Genomic DNA, 16,060 nt, shown 5'->3' with positions numbered 1-16,060 from the left:
ATATCAGTGTTAATTTAACACGGGTGAATTTGCTGTGTAGTCCCAAACAACATGTAAATGCTGTCAGAGGATATTTTATAGTGATGCATGCTTTTGTGGTCTGTTATATCTTGAATGGTGACATGAATTGTAATTTTCTTGTTTGTCTCCTGTCCTTCAGGCCTGTGTGGGCTGTATGTCTCCTCCCTCAGTGCCGCCAGCAGCCCCCTTTGATGTGGAGATCCATGAGATGGAGCTGTGCAGTGTGCTGGAGGTGACAGAAGATGGCTCCACTCCTGATAAACACCACCAGACAGACACAGCAATGGAAGAGGGAGAGGCAGATGTGGATGGAGAGGTGGGGCAGTGGAGAGAAGAAGAGCAGGAAGAGAAAGAAAGTGGCGTTATGACGTCACAGATCAGTGACCAGGAAATGGCCACTGAGGGGCAAGAAGTTACCACACAAATGGATGAGGAGAAGAGTGGGAACGTGACGGACATGAGTCACTAAAGTGATTTAATTTGCCATATTTTGGTGGATTTCTGACTACAAATTTACTGCTGATCAGCAGGTGTTGCTAGTGGCAACAGGTACTTTTGAAAATGCACACGTTTAACCATGACACTAGTCAGATGTTGTACTGGATCATGGTTATCAGACTGATTGTACATTGTGCTTTTGAAGAGGACTAAAGCCTTTAGGCCAAGCCTACTGACCTTCTGGCCAAAACAACATCACTACAATAATGTTCTGAGTGTTACCAATGATGCAGTGGAGGATAGCATTGTGTCATTTTGTCATGTGCTCTTACACTAAAGTTTTTGTTTGTTTTTATTCAAATAAAAACGTTTTTTTATTTATAAAGGTGAATGCAAATCAGTAGTGATTCAAGCCAGAAAGACTGACAGACAATGAATGTGAAATAAAGGCCACTTTACTGTAAAACTGTGACATCACTTCTCTGCACGCTGCCATGAGTCTCTCTCTCCCATAGAACTGATTACATTTTTGGATGACTTCATTTAATAGGGAAAGAGAGGTGATCAACATAAGACCCTTTTACATTGTTGTTTTTTGGCTCCAAACTTGAGAATCCACAGGACTGTATGTTGTAAAGTAGCCTCACTCTGACCAACCTAGTCTGAACTATTTCAGCATTAGTAAAATCAGTCAGCAAGTAGATTAACGTGTAGTAATGCTTAGCAGGAGCAAGCATATACAGTCTTGTGCATTCTGGGTGGCTTGGGTCAGTGTAACTGCCTTTGCAGACGTTTGCTCTGCATTCTACTTGTGCATTTCGACCAAATTTAATCAAGAAAATATCCACAGGTTGAATTTATTTTTGGAGGATTGTGAATATTTTTATACATCGTTGGTGTCGGCTCTGTCCGTATGTTTGTATTCTCTGTGCTATATCTGTATAATCCACACGTGGATTGCTCATAACATCTTGACAGCAGAAGTGTTTTTTAACTGCAGCTTCCTGAAATGAGCTCTTAAAGAGCTGGGTAAGAATAATTGGCTACAATTTAGTCTTATCACCAGCTCTGATTGGTCATTTCACTTCCTTTTTAATCTCCACATTCATGATAACAGTAAAAGTTCTAAAAGGCCTTTGCATCCTGTGGCATCCTTTGTGGAACATGAGAAATAGAGATGAAGGGCAGTAAAATGGACCCTCCTAGCCTAAAGGGCCTTTTAAAACGGATGCTGTGGTGCCTGTGTGGTCCCCTTTCTCACTGTAGTTGCTCACTTCAGTTATACGAGCTTGGCAATCAGAGAAGAAAATGATAGGCTTAGAAAATGCAGTGGACTTTCAAACGATCACTTTGGACCATTGTGGCACTCTGTCTCTCTTTCTAACATGTTTCTTTTCTCTTCTGTATCGCTCTGTTCTGTTTCAACCATGTTGTATTCAGCTTCAGTGATCCTGAGCACTTTGTAAGTTGTTGTTTTTGTTTTGTTTTGTGAATTTCTTTGTATGAAAAAAGAAAAGAAAATAAAATCTTGTTCACACTTCTGTGGTGTGTTAGCATTTGCTTAAAACCAAAACAACACTTATGGCGACAGTATTTTCATTGTGTTAGATAATACGTTGAAATGGGCGCCGTAGGCTTTAGAAGCAAAGTCAGGAAGAGATGTTTTTTTTGTTGTTGTTCTAAACCTCAACTCTCCTCCAGTTTAAGACAAGAATGTGCAGTGAGCTTTAAAAAGCCCTTGACGTGGCCACATAGTGGTTTTACAGGCACAAACACTGTGGCACTCGCAGTAACAGGCAGAAATGGGCCTGCATTCACATTTCATTTTAGTGTAACAAACAGACACAAGGACAATTATGATGATTATTATTACAGAGACAGTTAGGGATCATCAAGGCGTATTAAATCACAGGGTTACTGGTGCCAGTGGCCCAGGCTTATGTTCTACCCAGCTCCAAACTTCTGCACAGAAACAGAAGAACGAAGAGTGGAAAACTGCATGGCACACTGTTTGAAGCATTGCATTGGAATAGATACACGAACCTTTGCAGTTCTGAATATGCACACTATCTCTTGTTTAAAAAAATTAAAGCTTTTGGAAAACTTGGTAAACAGCTATTAGTTATTGGCCCTTTTTTTTTTTACAAGTGTGTCCTCTACTGCATCACATAACCTTTATTTAAGAGTGTATCTGTGCCATTTAATGCACGCTACACTCTTTAAAATGTGTTTTTTTCTGGGTTTTTAGAGAAATCAATGGCTGTATCAAACTATGATCCCTCAAAGCACCATTTGACTGTAAATCTTTGGACAGCTGATTGGTTCTATTTCCTTCCTCATAGAACCTTTTATAATAAATGATCCATTATGTGAACAGTTGCTGTGATAAAGTTCTGATAGAGATTTTAACCTCAAAGAACTTTTAAAAAGTGTTCTGCTACAGATCATAACACTTTTTTGTGTACTATATCAAACTAAGTAGTTCACAGAATAAAACAGGGCTGAACAACTTCTAAGACCTAAATATGGTTTTCACACAGGCCTTCCACTGTAGTAACAGAGTTCATTAAAATGTATTTACATGGTAGAAGGCTTCCTGTTAAAGGTACGATGAGGGTTCAGACTGGCCCTATTCACGGAGAGAGAGAGAGAGAGAGAGAGAGAGAGAGAGAGAGAGAGAGAGAGAGAGAGAGAGAGAGAGGGTGAAGGGCAGGCAGCCAATAGGAAAAGAGTTAAGCCTATACTTCAGGAGTGTGGACTTTCACTCCAACATACAAACATCAGTGTTCACTCTCACCATTTGTAAACTGGATCCTTGACCATTTGACAAACACTGAGGACAAAAAAAATGTCCAAACACACAGCTTTCCCCACAAAACACACGAAGTCAAAGCTCTGTTCAGACACTAGACACAATAAACAGATTTGGATTAAGGACATGTTTGGGAGCCATCCCATCACTTCCATTCCTGTTTTCCCTTTACTCTTACAACTCTCTCTCTCTCTCTCTCTCTCTCTCTCTCTCTCTCTCTCTCTCTCTCTCTCTCTCTCACTCACTCACTCTCTCTGTGCCCCCCTCACTCCCTCTCTCTCTCTCCTTCTTCAATCCTCCTTTCACATAGCCTCCTCTCTCCTCCTCCACATCCCTGGAGTCTCCTCCTCTCCTCCATTCTCTCACTCTGTCCTCATCTGTACTTTCTGAAGGGAAGAATGAGGGGTGGTGTGGGTGCCTGGTATGTGGGGCTGCTGTTTTTGGGGCTGCAATGTGTCAAAGGACAAAGCCAAACCAACTTCACAAGGTAAGGAGGAGTGTGTGAGGGTGACTATGCAGGTATGTATGTATGTATGTGTGTGTGTGTGTGCGTGTGTGTGGCAGCTTGGGAGTGGGGGCTCCACATTCCTACCGCTACTTGAAGAACTTTGATAAAACTTGAGGCATAAGTTGCTTAATTTGTTAAATAGTGCAGCAGATTTGCACTTTTGTAAAAGAAAAAAAAATAATATGGTAGCATTCATGGGCCACAGTTCTGTTGTGTAATGTGTAGAAATGTGTTGATCCGTAGAACTGCATAATACTTGTTTATCAATGTATTGAAGTGTCAAATTAAATGTATTTTGTGTTATTTTAGATAAAGTTAGTTGTATTTAGTGACTGGAATATGGATAGATTTTAATATCTTGAATTACAGCACTTTTATTTTCTTTACATGTTAAAATAAAGTTTCTGTTAGTGCTTATTAGTGCTTATTAAAATATTAATACATTAATTAATATATTAATATATTAAAATATTATTACAATTTACTTTATGTGATGGTTTTAATATTATATTTTAAGATATTTTAATCTTTCTTCATACTCAAATTTTCAAAGTGCATATTAAAGCTGGAGTAGGTCATTTTGTAGTAAGACGGGAATGTAAGCTAGTTTTTGAAAATTGAAAAATCCTCACCTGCTACATTCAGCCAATTTCCAAAACCCTCCCCTAAACACATGAACACACTCTGCCTGACTACAGCTGGAGGAGTCTGAGAAAGAGAGTGGGGGGGACAGGGGGGACAGACATAGTGCCTTGCTTTTACTTGCCTTTCTTTTTTTCAGCTATGCTAGATGTTATAGGTTTCAATATAACACCTGTGGTGGCCTACCACATATGGTATAGTTGCCAGGAGTCCCATTTTCTTTCTATTTTGAAAGATTTTTAACTTTACCCCTTCAGATGCATGTGTATTATTTAATAATTTATAATAAAAAATTCACATGCATGTGAATATATAAGGATGGCACGGTGGTGCAGCAGGTAGTGTTGCAGTCACATAGCTCCAGGGACCTGGAGGTTGTGGGTTTGATTCCTGCTCGGGGTGACTGTCTGTGAGGAGTTGGTGTGTTCTCCCCGTGTCTGCGTGGGTTTCCTCCGGGTGCTCTGGTTTCCTCCCACAGTCCAAAAAACACACGTTAGTAGGTGGATTGGTGACTCAAAAGTGTCCGTAGGTGTGAGTGTGTGAGTGAATGTGTGTGTTGCCCTGTGAAGGACTGGCGCCCCCTCCAGGGTGTATTCCCGCCTTGCGCCCAATGATAACAGGTAGGCTCTGGACCCACCGCGACCCTGAACAGGATAAATGCTTACAGATAATGGATGGATGAATAAATAATTTAAGCTTAAGGATTGTCTCTTGATATGTAGGTTGTTTTTAAAAGCAATTTTACTAGAAATGCAAATGAACCACAATGTGTATTGTATTGTATAGTGCTGTAGTACTTTATGCTAAATATATGTCACTAAAGAAAGGATACAACAATGTGAAAAGATATTTTTGACTTCTGAAATGGAATTTACATAAACTGCAATAACAAGAGGCAGTTTTATTTGACTTCTGTTTCTTAAAACACTAATCTACTGCTAAACCCTCATGTAAGGCATGAATTAGGAAAATCAGAACTTTTCACAATGGAGTTCTAATCTGTTTTGTGATTCTCCAGTTATGTCAGGCAGAGTGTTTATGGGTAAACATGTCCAAAGTCTCAGTCTCAGTGCACTTACAGATGACTATATGAAAGGCCTGAAAAGCAGGGTCTATTTAATGACTGCTTTTGATTATCCATGAACTGGAGTGTGTGTTTAATGTGCATTTGAAACTGAGCTGTTTTATAGCATTTGTGTGTGTGTGTGTGTGTGTGTGTGTGTGTGTGTGTGTGTGTGTGTGTGTATGCGTCTGTGTATGTGTGCGTCTGTGTGTGTGTGTGTGTGTTTGTGTCTGTGTGTGTGTTTTTCTTTTTGTTGTTGTTGTTTGTGTGTGTGTGGTTTCTTTTTTTGCTGTTTTTTTGTGTGTTTTTCTTTTTGTTGTTATTGTTGTTTTTGTGTTTGTGTGGTTTTTTTGTTGTTGTTTTGTGTGTGTGTTGGTAGAGTGTGTCAGTTTACCCAGTAAAGACTCTGATTTCTATAAGTGCCTTTTTAAAAAAACTTATATTTGATGAACCAAATTATACAATTTGGTTCATTTGTTTTAAAGAAAATTGTTTTTAATTCATCACATGGAAAAAAGTACATCATTTAACTACATAGTTTAAGTAGTAATAGAGCAGGTTGTGTGTGTGTGTGTGTGTGTGTGTGTGTGTATGAGTGAATGAGTGAGTGTATGTGTGTGATTTGTGCACACGAGAAATGAGGGGTGGTTAAGGGATTTTGTTCTGTTGGTGGAGTGGCTTGCTGTGTATCTTGACAGTCAGATTGTATGCACTTTGTGTGTTTATCACATTTCAAGATTTTTTCCAAAAATGTATGCCTTTTATTTTTCTAAATATGAGAAAATATCTAATCTCTGTCTCTGTCTCTCTTTCTCTAGGCCTGTTTTCCTATGTGGGGGTCATTTAGTAACAGAATCAGGTTTTGTGGCTAGTGAAGGATTTCCCACCCACTACAAATCCAACTCTAAATGTACCTGGTACATCACTGTAAGTCCCTCTTCTCCCTCTCTGTAGCAACCATACATTTAGTGTGTATTTAATGCATACAGCTGTAGAAATATGCAAGTATACAGTATTGTGCAAAGGTACTGGGCATATCCTTCAAAATCACCTGATAAATACAAATATTGAATAATGCACTGTGATTTTCTATTACTGACTGTGTTAGCTTGACCAATATCAATACTCTGCTCAAGAAAGTCAAGTACTTACTATTATCATCCAATACCTAGTCTCCCATTAAATTAAGTCAGCTGCTGTTGATGGAATATAACCATTAAATTCATACAATGAGTGGAGGGGAGTGGAGTGCAGTGAGAAGTCAGGACTGTTATTCTAATTAGTATATGACTTTATTATGGATATTATTTTGTCGGCAATCCACCTACCAACGTGTGTTTTTGGACCGTGGGAGGAAACCTGAGCACCCGGAGGAAACCCATGTGGACATGGGGAGAACACACCAACTCCTCACAGACAGTCACCCGGAGCGGGAATCGAACTCACAACCTCCAGGTCCCTGGAGCTGTGTGACTGCGACACTACCTGCTGCGCCTTATTAAAATCATGTTTAGTTATATTTTTGTATATTGTATTTTGCATTCCAAAATTAGTAGCTTCAAAAATTTTATTCAAATTTGTCAACAGTTATTAGTCATTTTTATTTCATCCGTCACACTTGGGAAACCACCAGTCACACACAATTACCACCAACCTCGCAGTGTGAGGACAAACAGATGTTTCAAGCTACCACTTCTTTTCCATCTGCTGCTAACACAGCACCACTGAACAGTTCATTGCACTTGATGGAAAACACTAACAAGCTTAAAGTATTTTGTGTTTTTTTCCCCACTAAAACATTTATTTTTTTATATACTTTTTCAAAATGAACTGTATACAGATATTTTCCTGTGCTTCTTAGTATGAATATAATTACCACTTCTCAAAACTAAGAAAAGATTTCCAAACACAAGCTTTTCTGTCATGTTCTACCAAGAAATACAAAATCTAGTTTTTAAAAGTGATCTCCGAAGGTTTCTTTCTATTCTTCTTATTTTTTGTGACATGCAACAAAGCGCTTATAAATAAAGCACCAAAAATTCTCCCATACACTTACAAAGGACACAGAACTGAACATAAATCTGTTCAGGAAAATAATATCCTTTTTTGTGGTTGATTATTTTAACATTCTTTATCATTACGTATAATTTGTTTTTTCAATTTTTACCTAATTTTTACTCCAGTTTAGTCATTGACAATCAGCTAGGTCTCCAGCAGTCAAAGTTTGAGAGCAAGCCCATGCTTTCTCAGACAAATGTAAAACACACCACTGCTAAGGAATAGCCACTAGACCGTTCAAAATGCTTGATGCAGTATGTGGCCTAACTGGCTCACAAAGTACTAGTGAGGAGAGGAGAAAAACGAGCCATGCAACCTACTCAAAGAGTGAGAGGCCATTGTTATTTAGCTAGTGGCTTAATAGCTAATGTTCTGGCTTTGCTACTTCCAGTTTCCTGCTTTCTTTGGCATAAGAAAAGAGGATGCAATGCATGCCATTTCTGAAAATAGTAAGATGCATTTCCCAGAAACTCCAAAACTTAAAAAAAAAAAAGAAAGAAATCTTGATTTTGAGAAATACTACCGGACAACATTTTTAACATTGCTTCATGTCCTCTTCCTCAGGTCCCAGACGGTCAAGTGGTCATGCTCCAGTTCCGGATCTTTGACCTTGAGGCTGACCCCACCTGTCGTTATGACTTTTTAGACGTATATAACGGTCACTCATACACGGTGCAGAAATTGGGACGCTTCTGTGGAACATTCCGACCAGGAGCACTCATTTCTACCTCCAACACCATGATGCTGGAGATGGTGTCAGACTCCAGCAGAGGAGGAAGAGGATTTCTTGCCTTTTTCAGTGGAGGAAAACCACACATGGATGGTTGGACATTTTATTTGCCCTCTTTCTCTTGCGATGTCTTTTCCATCTCACGCTTTCTGTGTCTCTTTCTATATCCTTTTCCCTAATTTTCTTGCATCCTAATGCTTGCACATTTACATTTATATATCTTTTTATATATTTTACTCACTTATTTACTCTCTCTCTCTCTGTCTGTCTTCAGAGAATCAGTTCTGTGGGGGCAGGTTGACTAAGGCTGAGGGTTCAGTGAAGACTCCGAACTGGCCAGACTCCGATTACCCAGCAGGCATCAGCTGTTCTTGGCATATCACCGTGGCAACAAACATGGTCAACATGCAGAGCCTCACTTCACACCTCTTTCTATCGCATCTGCTTTCCTTCGTCTTTCCTTTGACTCTGTGAAACCGATATATGACTTTTCTCTGTTGGTGTTTCCAGCAGCCGTAAGATATGTGGCTGTACATTTGTACATGTTGGTGAGTGCATGTGTTTTGCATGTGTCTGAGGGACCCTATTGAAAGGGAGTGTTTATGGAGCGTGTGTGTGTGTGTGTGTGTGTGTGTGTGTGAGAGAGAGAGAGAGGGAGAGAGAGATAGAGGGTAAGCATTGCATAAAAAGTTGCATGAAAGGCTCTTTATGACTTGAGCTGCTACACCTTTTCCATTCATAGCAACTCAAAGCTTATACATACAGTAACAAAACTATGTAGCACAGCCCTGTTCAATAAGAAGGGCACTGTAATCAAATCTGTGTTTATTTGTGTATTTGTTAATGTGTGCATACTCTTTCCCCAGGTGATTGAGGTGAAGTTTGAAAAGCTGGATGTTGAGGCAGATATATACTGTCGCTATGACTACGTGGCACTGTTTAATGGCGGGGAAAGGGATGATTCTCGGCGTATAGGCAAATACTGCGGAGACACAGTGCCAAAGTGAGTCATGCATCTGCATTTTTTAAAGCAATTTTTTAGTGGTATGTCTGGGCATGTGTTATATTTTACTGAGCAGCATAGCTCCTCTCTCTTTGAGGACTAGCTTTCTACAAACACCACAGAACAGGAAAGGGAGGCTGCTTTTGTTTGCGCAGGTTCAGCAGTGTGGTGGGAAGATTTGCAGCATATATAATTATGTATAAAAATGTTTATGATTATACCAAATAAAGGTCTGTCAGTGGTGGATCACTTGTAGAGTAGTAATAGTTTAGGCCATCTAAGAAATTATATTCAAAGGTATTTGCTGGAATATCTTTGTTTAAAAAAATATCTTCCAATAAAATTCATTCATTGTCTGTAACCGCTTTTCCAGTTCAGGGTTGGGTCTGGAGCCTAACCGGAATCACTGGGCACAACGCAGGAACACACCCTGGAGGGGGCACCAGTCCTTCACAGGGCAACATACACTCACACATTCACACCTATGGACACTTTTGAGTCGCCAATCCACCAACACTGGGAAAACGCACTAAACTCTTCACAGAAAGTCAGTTCGAGTGGATCTCCAACCCACAACCCCAGGACCCTGGAGCTGTGTGTCTGTGACACAACATGTAGCGCCACTGTGCTGCCCTTAAATAAGTAATAAACCACGCAATGCAAATAAGTAATAAACAATGCAATAAATAATAAACAATGCATTTGATTTTATGTCTGTGGGGCTGCACTGAGAGGTCAGAACCTATTTTTTTATATAGGAACTCAGTTTGGTTCCTATATATATTTTTTAAATGTACCGTCACTTCTCCCCCAGTCACACTACCAAACTTGGAGGGTAAGAACAAGTACATGCTTCCTCTGAGACATGTGAAACCAACCACTACCTCTTCTCAAACTGCAACCAATGGCAATCTGCATCTTGATGACAAGGAAGAAGTTGAGAGTGCCCAAATTTAAGTTTATTTAAGTTAATGCTCAAGTTCACTTCAGCTGTGAATGCTAAAGGAAGAAAAAAATTGCTGTTCCAGATAAAATAAATTCTATGTTTAAGTGAATTTAAGAGTTGTGTATATATAGTATGCAGCATACAAAGCAGAAACATCAGCAATACTGCTATATAATCAAATCTTCTCTATTTGCCACAGCGTTATTGTGACCAACGGGAACGATTTGTTGGTGCAGTTTGTGTCTGATCTAAGTGTGACAGGCTCAGGCTTCATGGCACACTACAAAAGCATCCCCCGTGGCTCCAGGACCCCCACTGCAGACCTGGACACAGTGCCAGGAGCTAGAGTGGACCCTTTACCTGTTATTCCTTCTGGTCGACCAAATGGACCTGCTCAAACTACTTCTAAACCTAGAGTCACACCCAAGCCTAAGGTTGTTGTTAAGCCTAAACTCACACCAAAACCTCCATCTAGGCCCCCAAAGCCTAAGCCTGCCAGACCGACTCCCAAGCCAGCAGTCAGGCCTGGGAACAGGACTAAACCAGCTAGACCCACACCCAAGCCTAAATCCAGGCCTTCACAAAAGCCTGCAGCTAGGGTTACGCCAAAACCTACAATAAAATCTATGGCTAAGCCAACACCAAAGCCCAAGGTTAAACCAGCACCAAAGACTGTAGTTAAGACCATATCTAAACCTGCTTCTAAGCCAGCAAGACCTACACCTACATCTAAAGCCAAGCCTAGTATAAAAGCAACCCCTAAACCAAAGCCTACTGGGACATCAGGAAGCAAGAAAAGTGAGTTGATCAACAGAATCAGACATTTGAGGCATCTGTCCTAGAGAGTATGGAGAGGAATTAGTGCCAAATTAAAAAGCAATCACTGCAATAGGAAAATGTGAAATGCAATCCACACACGTCATTGCTTTTCCAAACTAACATGAAGAATATGTGCCAAAATTAAAAGCAAAACTGCTATTACATTGTTTTCACATTCTTTACTGAAAAACAATATACAAGGATTTGCATTTTTAAAATTACATGCTGAATTTGTGAATACAATCACCTCGAAATGTACCACCGAAAAATGCAATCAGCTCAACTGTATTGTATTACACTGTGTGGCGCTGTGAACGTGTCAAAGCAAAATGCAAAGTAGGGATTGCATTTCAACTGAGAGTAGCACTGTATTCGTGCCACAATTGCAAAGCAATTACTATCCAATCACAGTACTCTACCGAATTTGGGGCGTGGTTCTTCAAGGTTTCTTTAATAAAGAAGGTTAATGGTTCATGGAGGCCAGGGGTAACCACGACTGGGCCTGGGCGGGCTATCAGCTATCTAAAGCACATAATACCGTTGTGTACTGATTACATTTCAAGGTGATTGTATTTAATTCTCACACTAATTCAGCATGACATTTTTAAAATGTAAATCCTTGTGTATTGTTTTTCAATAAAGAAGTCAAGCAATGTGAAAACAATGTAATAGCAGTTTTGCTTTTCATTTTGGCACGCATTCTTCATGTTTATTTGGAAAAGCAATGCCATGTGTGGATTGCTTTTTAATTCGGCACCAATTCCTCTCCTTAAGAGAGAGCGCACTTGTATGATATGTAATATACAGGCAAAACATGCAAGGCTCACTAAACTTTCTCCATTTTCTTCAGCAGCAGTGGTAAATCCACAGTGTGCACAGCCATGCAAGAGGACAGGCACCCTACTGACCAACTTCTGCCCCAGCCAATTTGGTAAAACTCCTCCTTAAACTTGACTTTCAATGTTAATCTTCTTTTTCCAGATGTGCTTTGAAAAAATGTACCCTTCTTTATAGATGTTATAGATTTCCTTTATTGAAACTAAACATTTGACATGTTTACACTGAATACAGCATCAAAGACAAATGTTGCCTTTGTTTATCTTCACAAGACATTGTAATATTACAATAATTAGATATCAAGGACCTCCTTAAGTATAGTGCAGTGCTTTGCCAAATGTTCTTATATTCATGTAATTGCACATATAACAGAAATATATCTAAATGTCTATCACTGGACTCTCAAACTCACTCCCCTCCCTTTCAGTGGTGACAGGTAAGGTCACTTCGATGACCCCAGGCTCTGCTGGCAGTGTCGATGTGGATGTGTCCATTATCAAAGCCCATAAGACAGGCCGACTTAACATCACCAAAAGAGGACCAATCATGTCTGTCACTCTGACCGCTCCCTGCATGAAATGTCCTGCTCTCCGTAAAGGTACACTATACTGGTCATTCTCCAACAGCTTGCTTAGAACAGTACTATCCTATCTGAAGTACTCTGTATTATATATATATACACTTTGAATATAGAAGTTTTTCACAGATATTCAGACATACAAGTGTTATTGTCACTCATGGAACATCTTTTAAAAGTTATTGTATATCTCTCTAATTCTTCCCTGTCTCAGGAATGAACTATGTGCTGATGGGTCAAGTGAATGAAGATGGCCGTGGCATTCTGAACCCATCCAGCTTTGTCCTTCTCTATAAGGCAGTGCACGACAAGGCACTGGGTAATCTTGCAAAGAAACCATGCTGACCTCACCTTTAATGAACCATTTACTAGGATAAAAACCAGGATTTATGACCTTCACTTTTAGTATCACACGTTTTAACAGATACTCATTTAACAGATTGGTGCATTCTGGTGCTGTTACATCGACTGAAATGGTTCTTCACTTCTAAATGTTATTGACCTCAATATAGATTTTAGGAATATCAGGAATATCATATATTTTTAAGATATTTTAGTTCCTAAAAAGACACAACTACAATGCTATAACCTGTACTTACATTGTCTGCAAACGGCAATATTCTGTCATTATTTTCTCAATAATTTCAAACTTTTCAGACTGATTTAAGTAAAAATGCAAAATATGCTGTTTTATATATTGTCACTGTCAAATTAAAAACATGTATCTCCCGAAATAGCAACTTTACAGGAGAAGATAAAAACCTTCTTAACTTTCAGTGGAAGTCAATGTAAGAGATTTTATTCCAAGTCGTTTTGGAGAATAACACAGAACATTGTATTTTTATTTTTAAATTATAAAATCTATTAAAGGTTTTTAATTACAATCCACAGAGTACAATTTTTTTAATTCACATATCTGTTGCATTTTTGTGCAAATAAGTGAAAAAAGAGAACTGAAAGTGAGATAGCTGTACTACATTTGCAACAAGCAATCTCTGTACTGTTTGATTCACTTTACAACCTGTACTAAAAAATTAAACATTCTCTTGTCAAAAATAAATAAATAAATAAATAAATAAATAAATAAATAAATAAATAAATAAATAAAATAAAGCCAACAAGAAATAATTTCTCAAAAAAATAAGCTTAATGATTATATGGTGACCAGACGTCATCTTTTACCTAGACATGTCCTCTTTTTTAGACATAAAAAATGTCCGGCGGAATTTCATAAACGTCCGGGATGTTGTTTTTCTAGAACTTACACAGAACTTCGAGAAGCGTTTCGTTCACAAACTTGTCCCGCCCTCCCCTACTCCGATTGGTTCGCTTGAGTGAGAAGGGAGCGTGTTGAAGTAGCCTAAAATCTTCTGATTGGATGGTCTGACTGTAGAGCTATCGTTATTGGTTGATAACCTTCTCTGTCAACATTTAATTAGCATGTAATGCAATAATTATAATAATTATAATAATAATGTCTGGACGTCAGTAGTCGTCCCCCGCCCTCTCCTCTTTTTCACCATCTCAGATCTGGTCACCCTACTTAATGGATTCTTTATACTAATGTTTTCACCTTCAGGTTTGACTATTTTCCTAAGTCCATAACCAAGTAAAAGTTACTTGAGTGAAATTAAAGTAAATATACCTCTAAACCCAAAACCAAATTGACAGGAAGTAGCAGTATAAAAACTTCATCCAACATCTAGTTTTGGTCTTTGTTTATAAGCGAAGACATACACCATAATTAGAACCTAAAATGTAGCACTGATAAGCAAATGAGGTTATTTCTAAAGATGGGTTTGCCGAGTTAGAAAAATGTTGATGTTGTTGACCTCAGTAATGTTGACTTTGTAGAGAACCGCAAAGATAAGGGACACAGTTAGAAGTTGCCTTTTGAAAACTGAAGGCCTACAACGTCATCAGGCATTTGTAAATAAAGCCTAGCTCAATGTCTCCATCTAGTGGACGAGCTGGTCAGCGATGGCTGGTTCAGTAAAAAAATAATGGATAAAATTTTCTATTCTCATCACTAATCCTTATTGATTTATTCTGTCTGCCTTCCCAGGCTGCTGTCTATTTTTACTATTACACAGTCCACCCTACTATCCATTACTGTTATACTATTATGAGAAAGGAGAGCGTTGAGAGGGAATAAGACCGCGGTAGTCTGTATATGAGAGAATGAAAGTATTAGGACATTCTTTTCTATTACATCGACTGGTTCTTTACTTCAACATAGAATTTAGGGAAATCAGTGAAATGTCTTAGTTTTTTTAAAGTATGTGTTAATGAATATTACTAATGTTAATAAAATAGCACAACTACTGTGTGAACTGAACTTACATTTTTAAATGACTAATGACTATGTGTGTGTGTGTGTGAGAGAGTGTCTTTTGGCTGCTCCTGTAACTCAGCACAACTGAACCATCCACACACACACACACCCGCGCACTAATGCAAATCTATGCAAAAAGGCACCTGCACAACGAAAGGCTGTGGACAAACAACAACAATCTGAAGACAGAGCCATTTTATCATTGCTTGTAGAATGTCTGTAAACATGAATAATCACAGCTCTGTATTACAGTGACTTCTAGAATTCAGAAATGAGGTTGAATTAGAGATGAAAGATTTCCTTTATCAGATATTGGTAATATATGTATATAGTTGGATCTCATTCATTCATTGTCTTTAACTGCTTATCCAGTTCAGGGTCATGGTGGGCCCTGAGCCTACCCGGAATCATTGGACAAAGGCAGGGACACACCCTGGAGGGGGTGGTAGTCCTTCACAGGGTTTTACACACACACACATACAGACACACACACACACACACACACACACACACACGGACAATTTTGAGTAGCCAATCCACCAACCAATGTGTGTTTTAGGAAACTGGAAACCGGAGCACCCAGAGGAAACCCACACAGACATGGGGAGTGCACACCAAACTCCTCATGGACAGTCACCCTGAGCTGATCCCCAGATCCCTGGGGACACTACCTGCTGCGCCACTGGGCCACCAATTGGATTTCATATTGAAAAAAAAAATAAAATAAAAGACTGAATCCAATCCTGAAATACTCTAGCCTGAAACTCATGCTCCAATATCCCCAAAAATCCTTGTAGAATTAATGCATGCACGCTAACCTTTACACTACAATATATTCATAATCATGCTCATAATTACTCTCCAAGGGTAGTCTTCATTTAAAAAATTCCAGTGGCGTCAAATCCACCAAAGGATTTAGTGTGGAATTTGCAGCTTAGCAAATCATTTTGGGCATGCTTCCAAATGAGCTTTTAGAAGGCCTTTTTGTTTTTCATTAAAACTTTCATATCTTAGAAGCTGATACTATGCATGATCGGTCCTTCTGTGTTCTGCAATAGTTTTTGTGTAGTCTGAACCTTGCCTACTGCTCACCTTAAGTGAAGTGCTTCCTTCACAAACCCAGTTTTAAAATAAATATATCAGACTTGTGCGCAGCAGGTAGTGTCACAGTCACACAGCTACAGGGACCTGGAGTTTGTGGGTTCGAATCCCGCACCGGGTGACTGTCTTTGAGGAGTTTGGTGTGTTCTCCATGTGAGTGTGTGTTGCCC

General features: G+C 39.1%; 2 protein-coding genes across 4 annotated transcripts in view; both read left to right on the top strand.

The window, feature by feature from the left end:
* per1b (period circadian clock 1b) overlaps positions 1–1,949 on the top strand; it is a 29,310-nt gene extending 27,361 nt beyond the window's left edge. For both annotated transcript variants that reach the window (XM_066680386.1, XM_066680385.1), the window contains exon 19: positions 161–1,949. In XM_066680386.1, coding sequence (XP_066536483.1) covers positions 161–490 — 330 coding nt within the window. In that variant the 3' untranslated portion in view covers positions 491–1,949. The remainder of the gene's footprint in view (positions 1–160) is intronic.
* A 1,657-nt stretch (positions 1,950–3,606) lies between these two features.
* pcolceb (procollagen C-endopeptidase enhancer b) lies at positions 3,607–13,280 on the top strand. 2 transcript variants are annotated; one of them, XM_066681288.1, is made up of 9 exons: positions 3,607–3,758; positions 6,303–6,411; positions 8,107–8,365; positions 8,547–8,671; positions 9,139–9,275; positions 10,421–11,019; positions 11,894–11,971; positions 12,305–12,475; positions 12,669–13,280. In XM_066681288.1, exons 1-9 carry the CDS (start codon positions 3,670–3,672, stop codon positions 12,797–12,799), a joined length of 1,698 nt encoding a protein of 565 aa, XP_066537385.1. In that variant the 5' UTR covers positions 3,607–3,669; the 3' UTR covers positions 12,800–13,280. The 2 variants fall into 2 exon arrangements, with proteins under 2 accessions (XP_066537385.1, XP_066537384.1); XM_066681287.1 differs by having other exon boundaries at positions 11,891–11,971.
* Positions 13,281–16,060: the final 2,780 nt, after the last annotated feature.

This window comes from Hoplias malabaricus, chromosome 9 (assembly GCF_029633855.1).
Source record: "Hoplias malabaricus isolate fHopMal1 chromosome 9, fHopMal1.hap1, whole genome shotgun sequence".
NCBI classification, from domain to species: Eukaryota; Metazoa; Chordata; class Actinopteri; order Characiformes; family Erythrinidae; genus Hoplias; species Hoplias malabaricus.
Note: the sequence above shows the minus strand (reverse complement) of the source record. Positions and strands in the feature narration are given on the sequence as shown.

Excerpts from the sequence above, each read along its gene's own strand:
- pcolceb (XM_066681287.1), top strand. The coding sequence starts at position 3,670 with ATGAGGGGTGGTGTGGGTGCCTGGTATGTGGGGCTGCTGTTTTTGGGG. Across the intron at positions 8,672-9,138 it reads TCACCGTGGCAACAAACATG|GTGATTGAGGTGAAGTTTGA; the intron begins GTCAACATGCAG and ends CTCTTTCCCCAG. Across the intron at positions 11,020-11,890 it reads GACATCAGGAAGCAAGAAAA|CAGCAGTGGTAAATCCACAG; the intron begins GTGAGTTGATCA and ends CATTTTCTTCAG.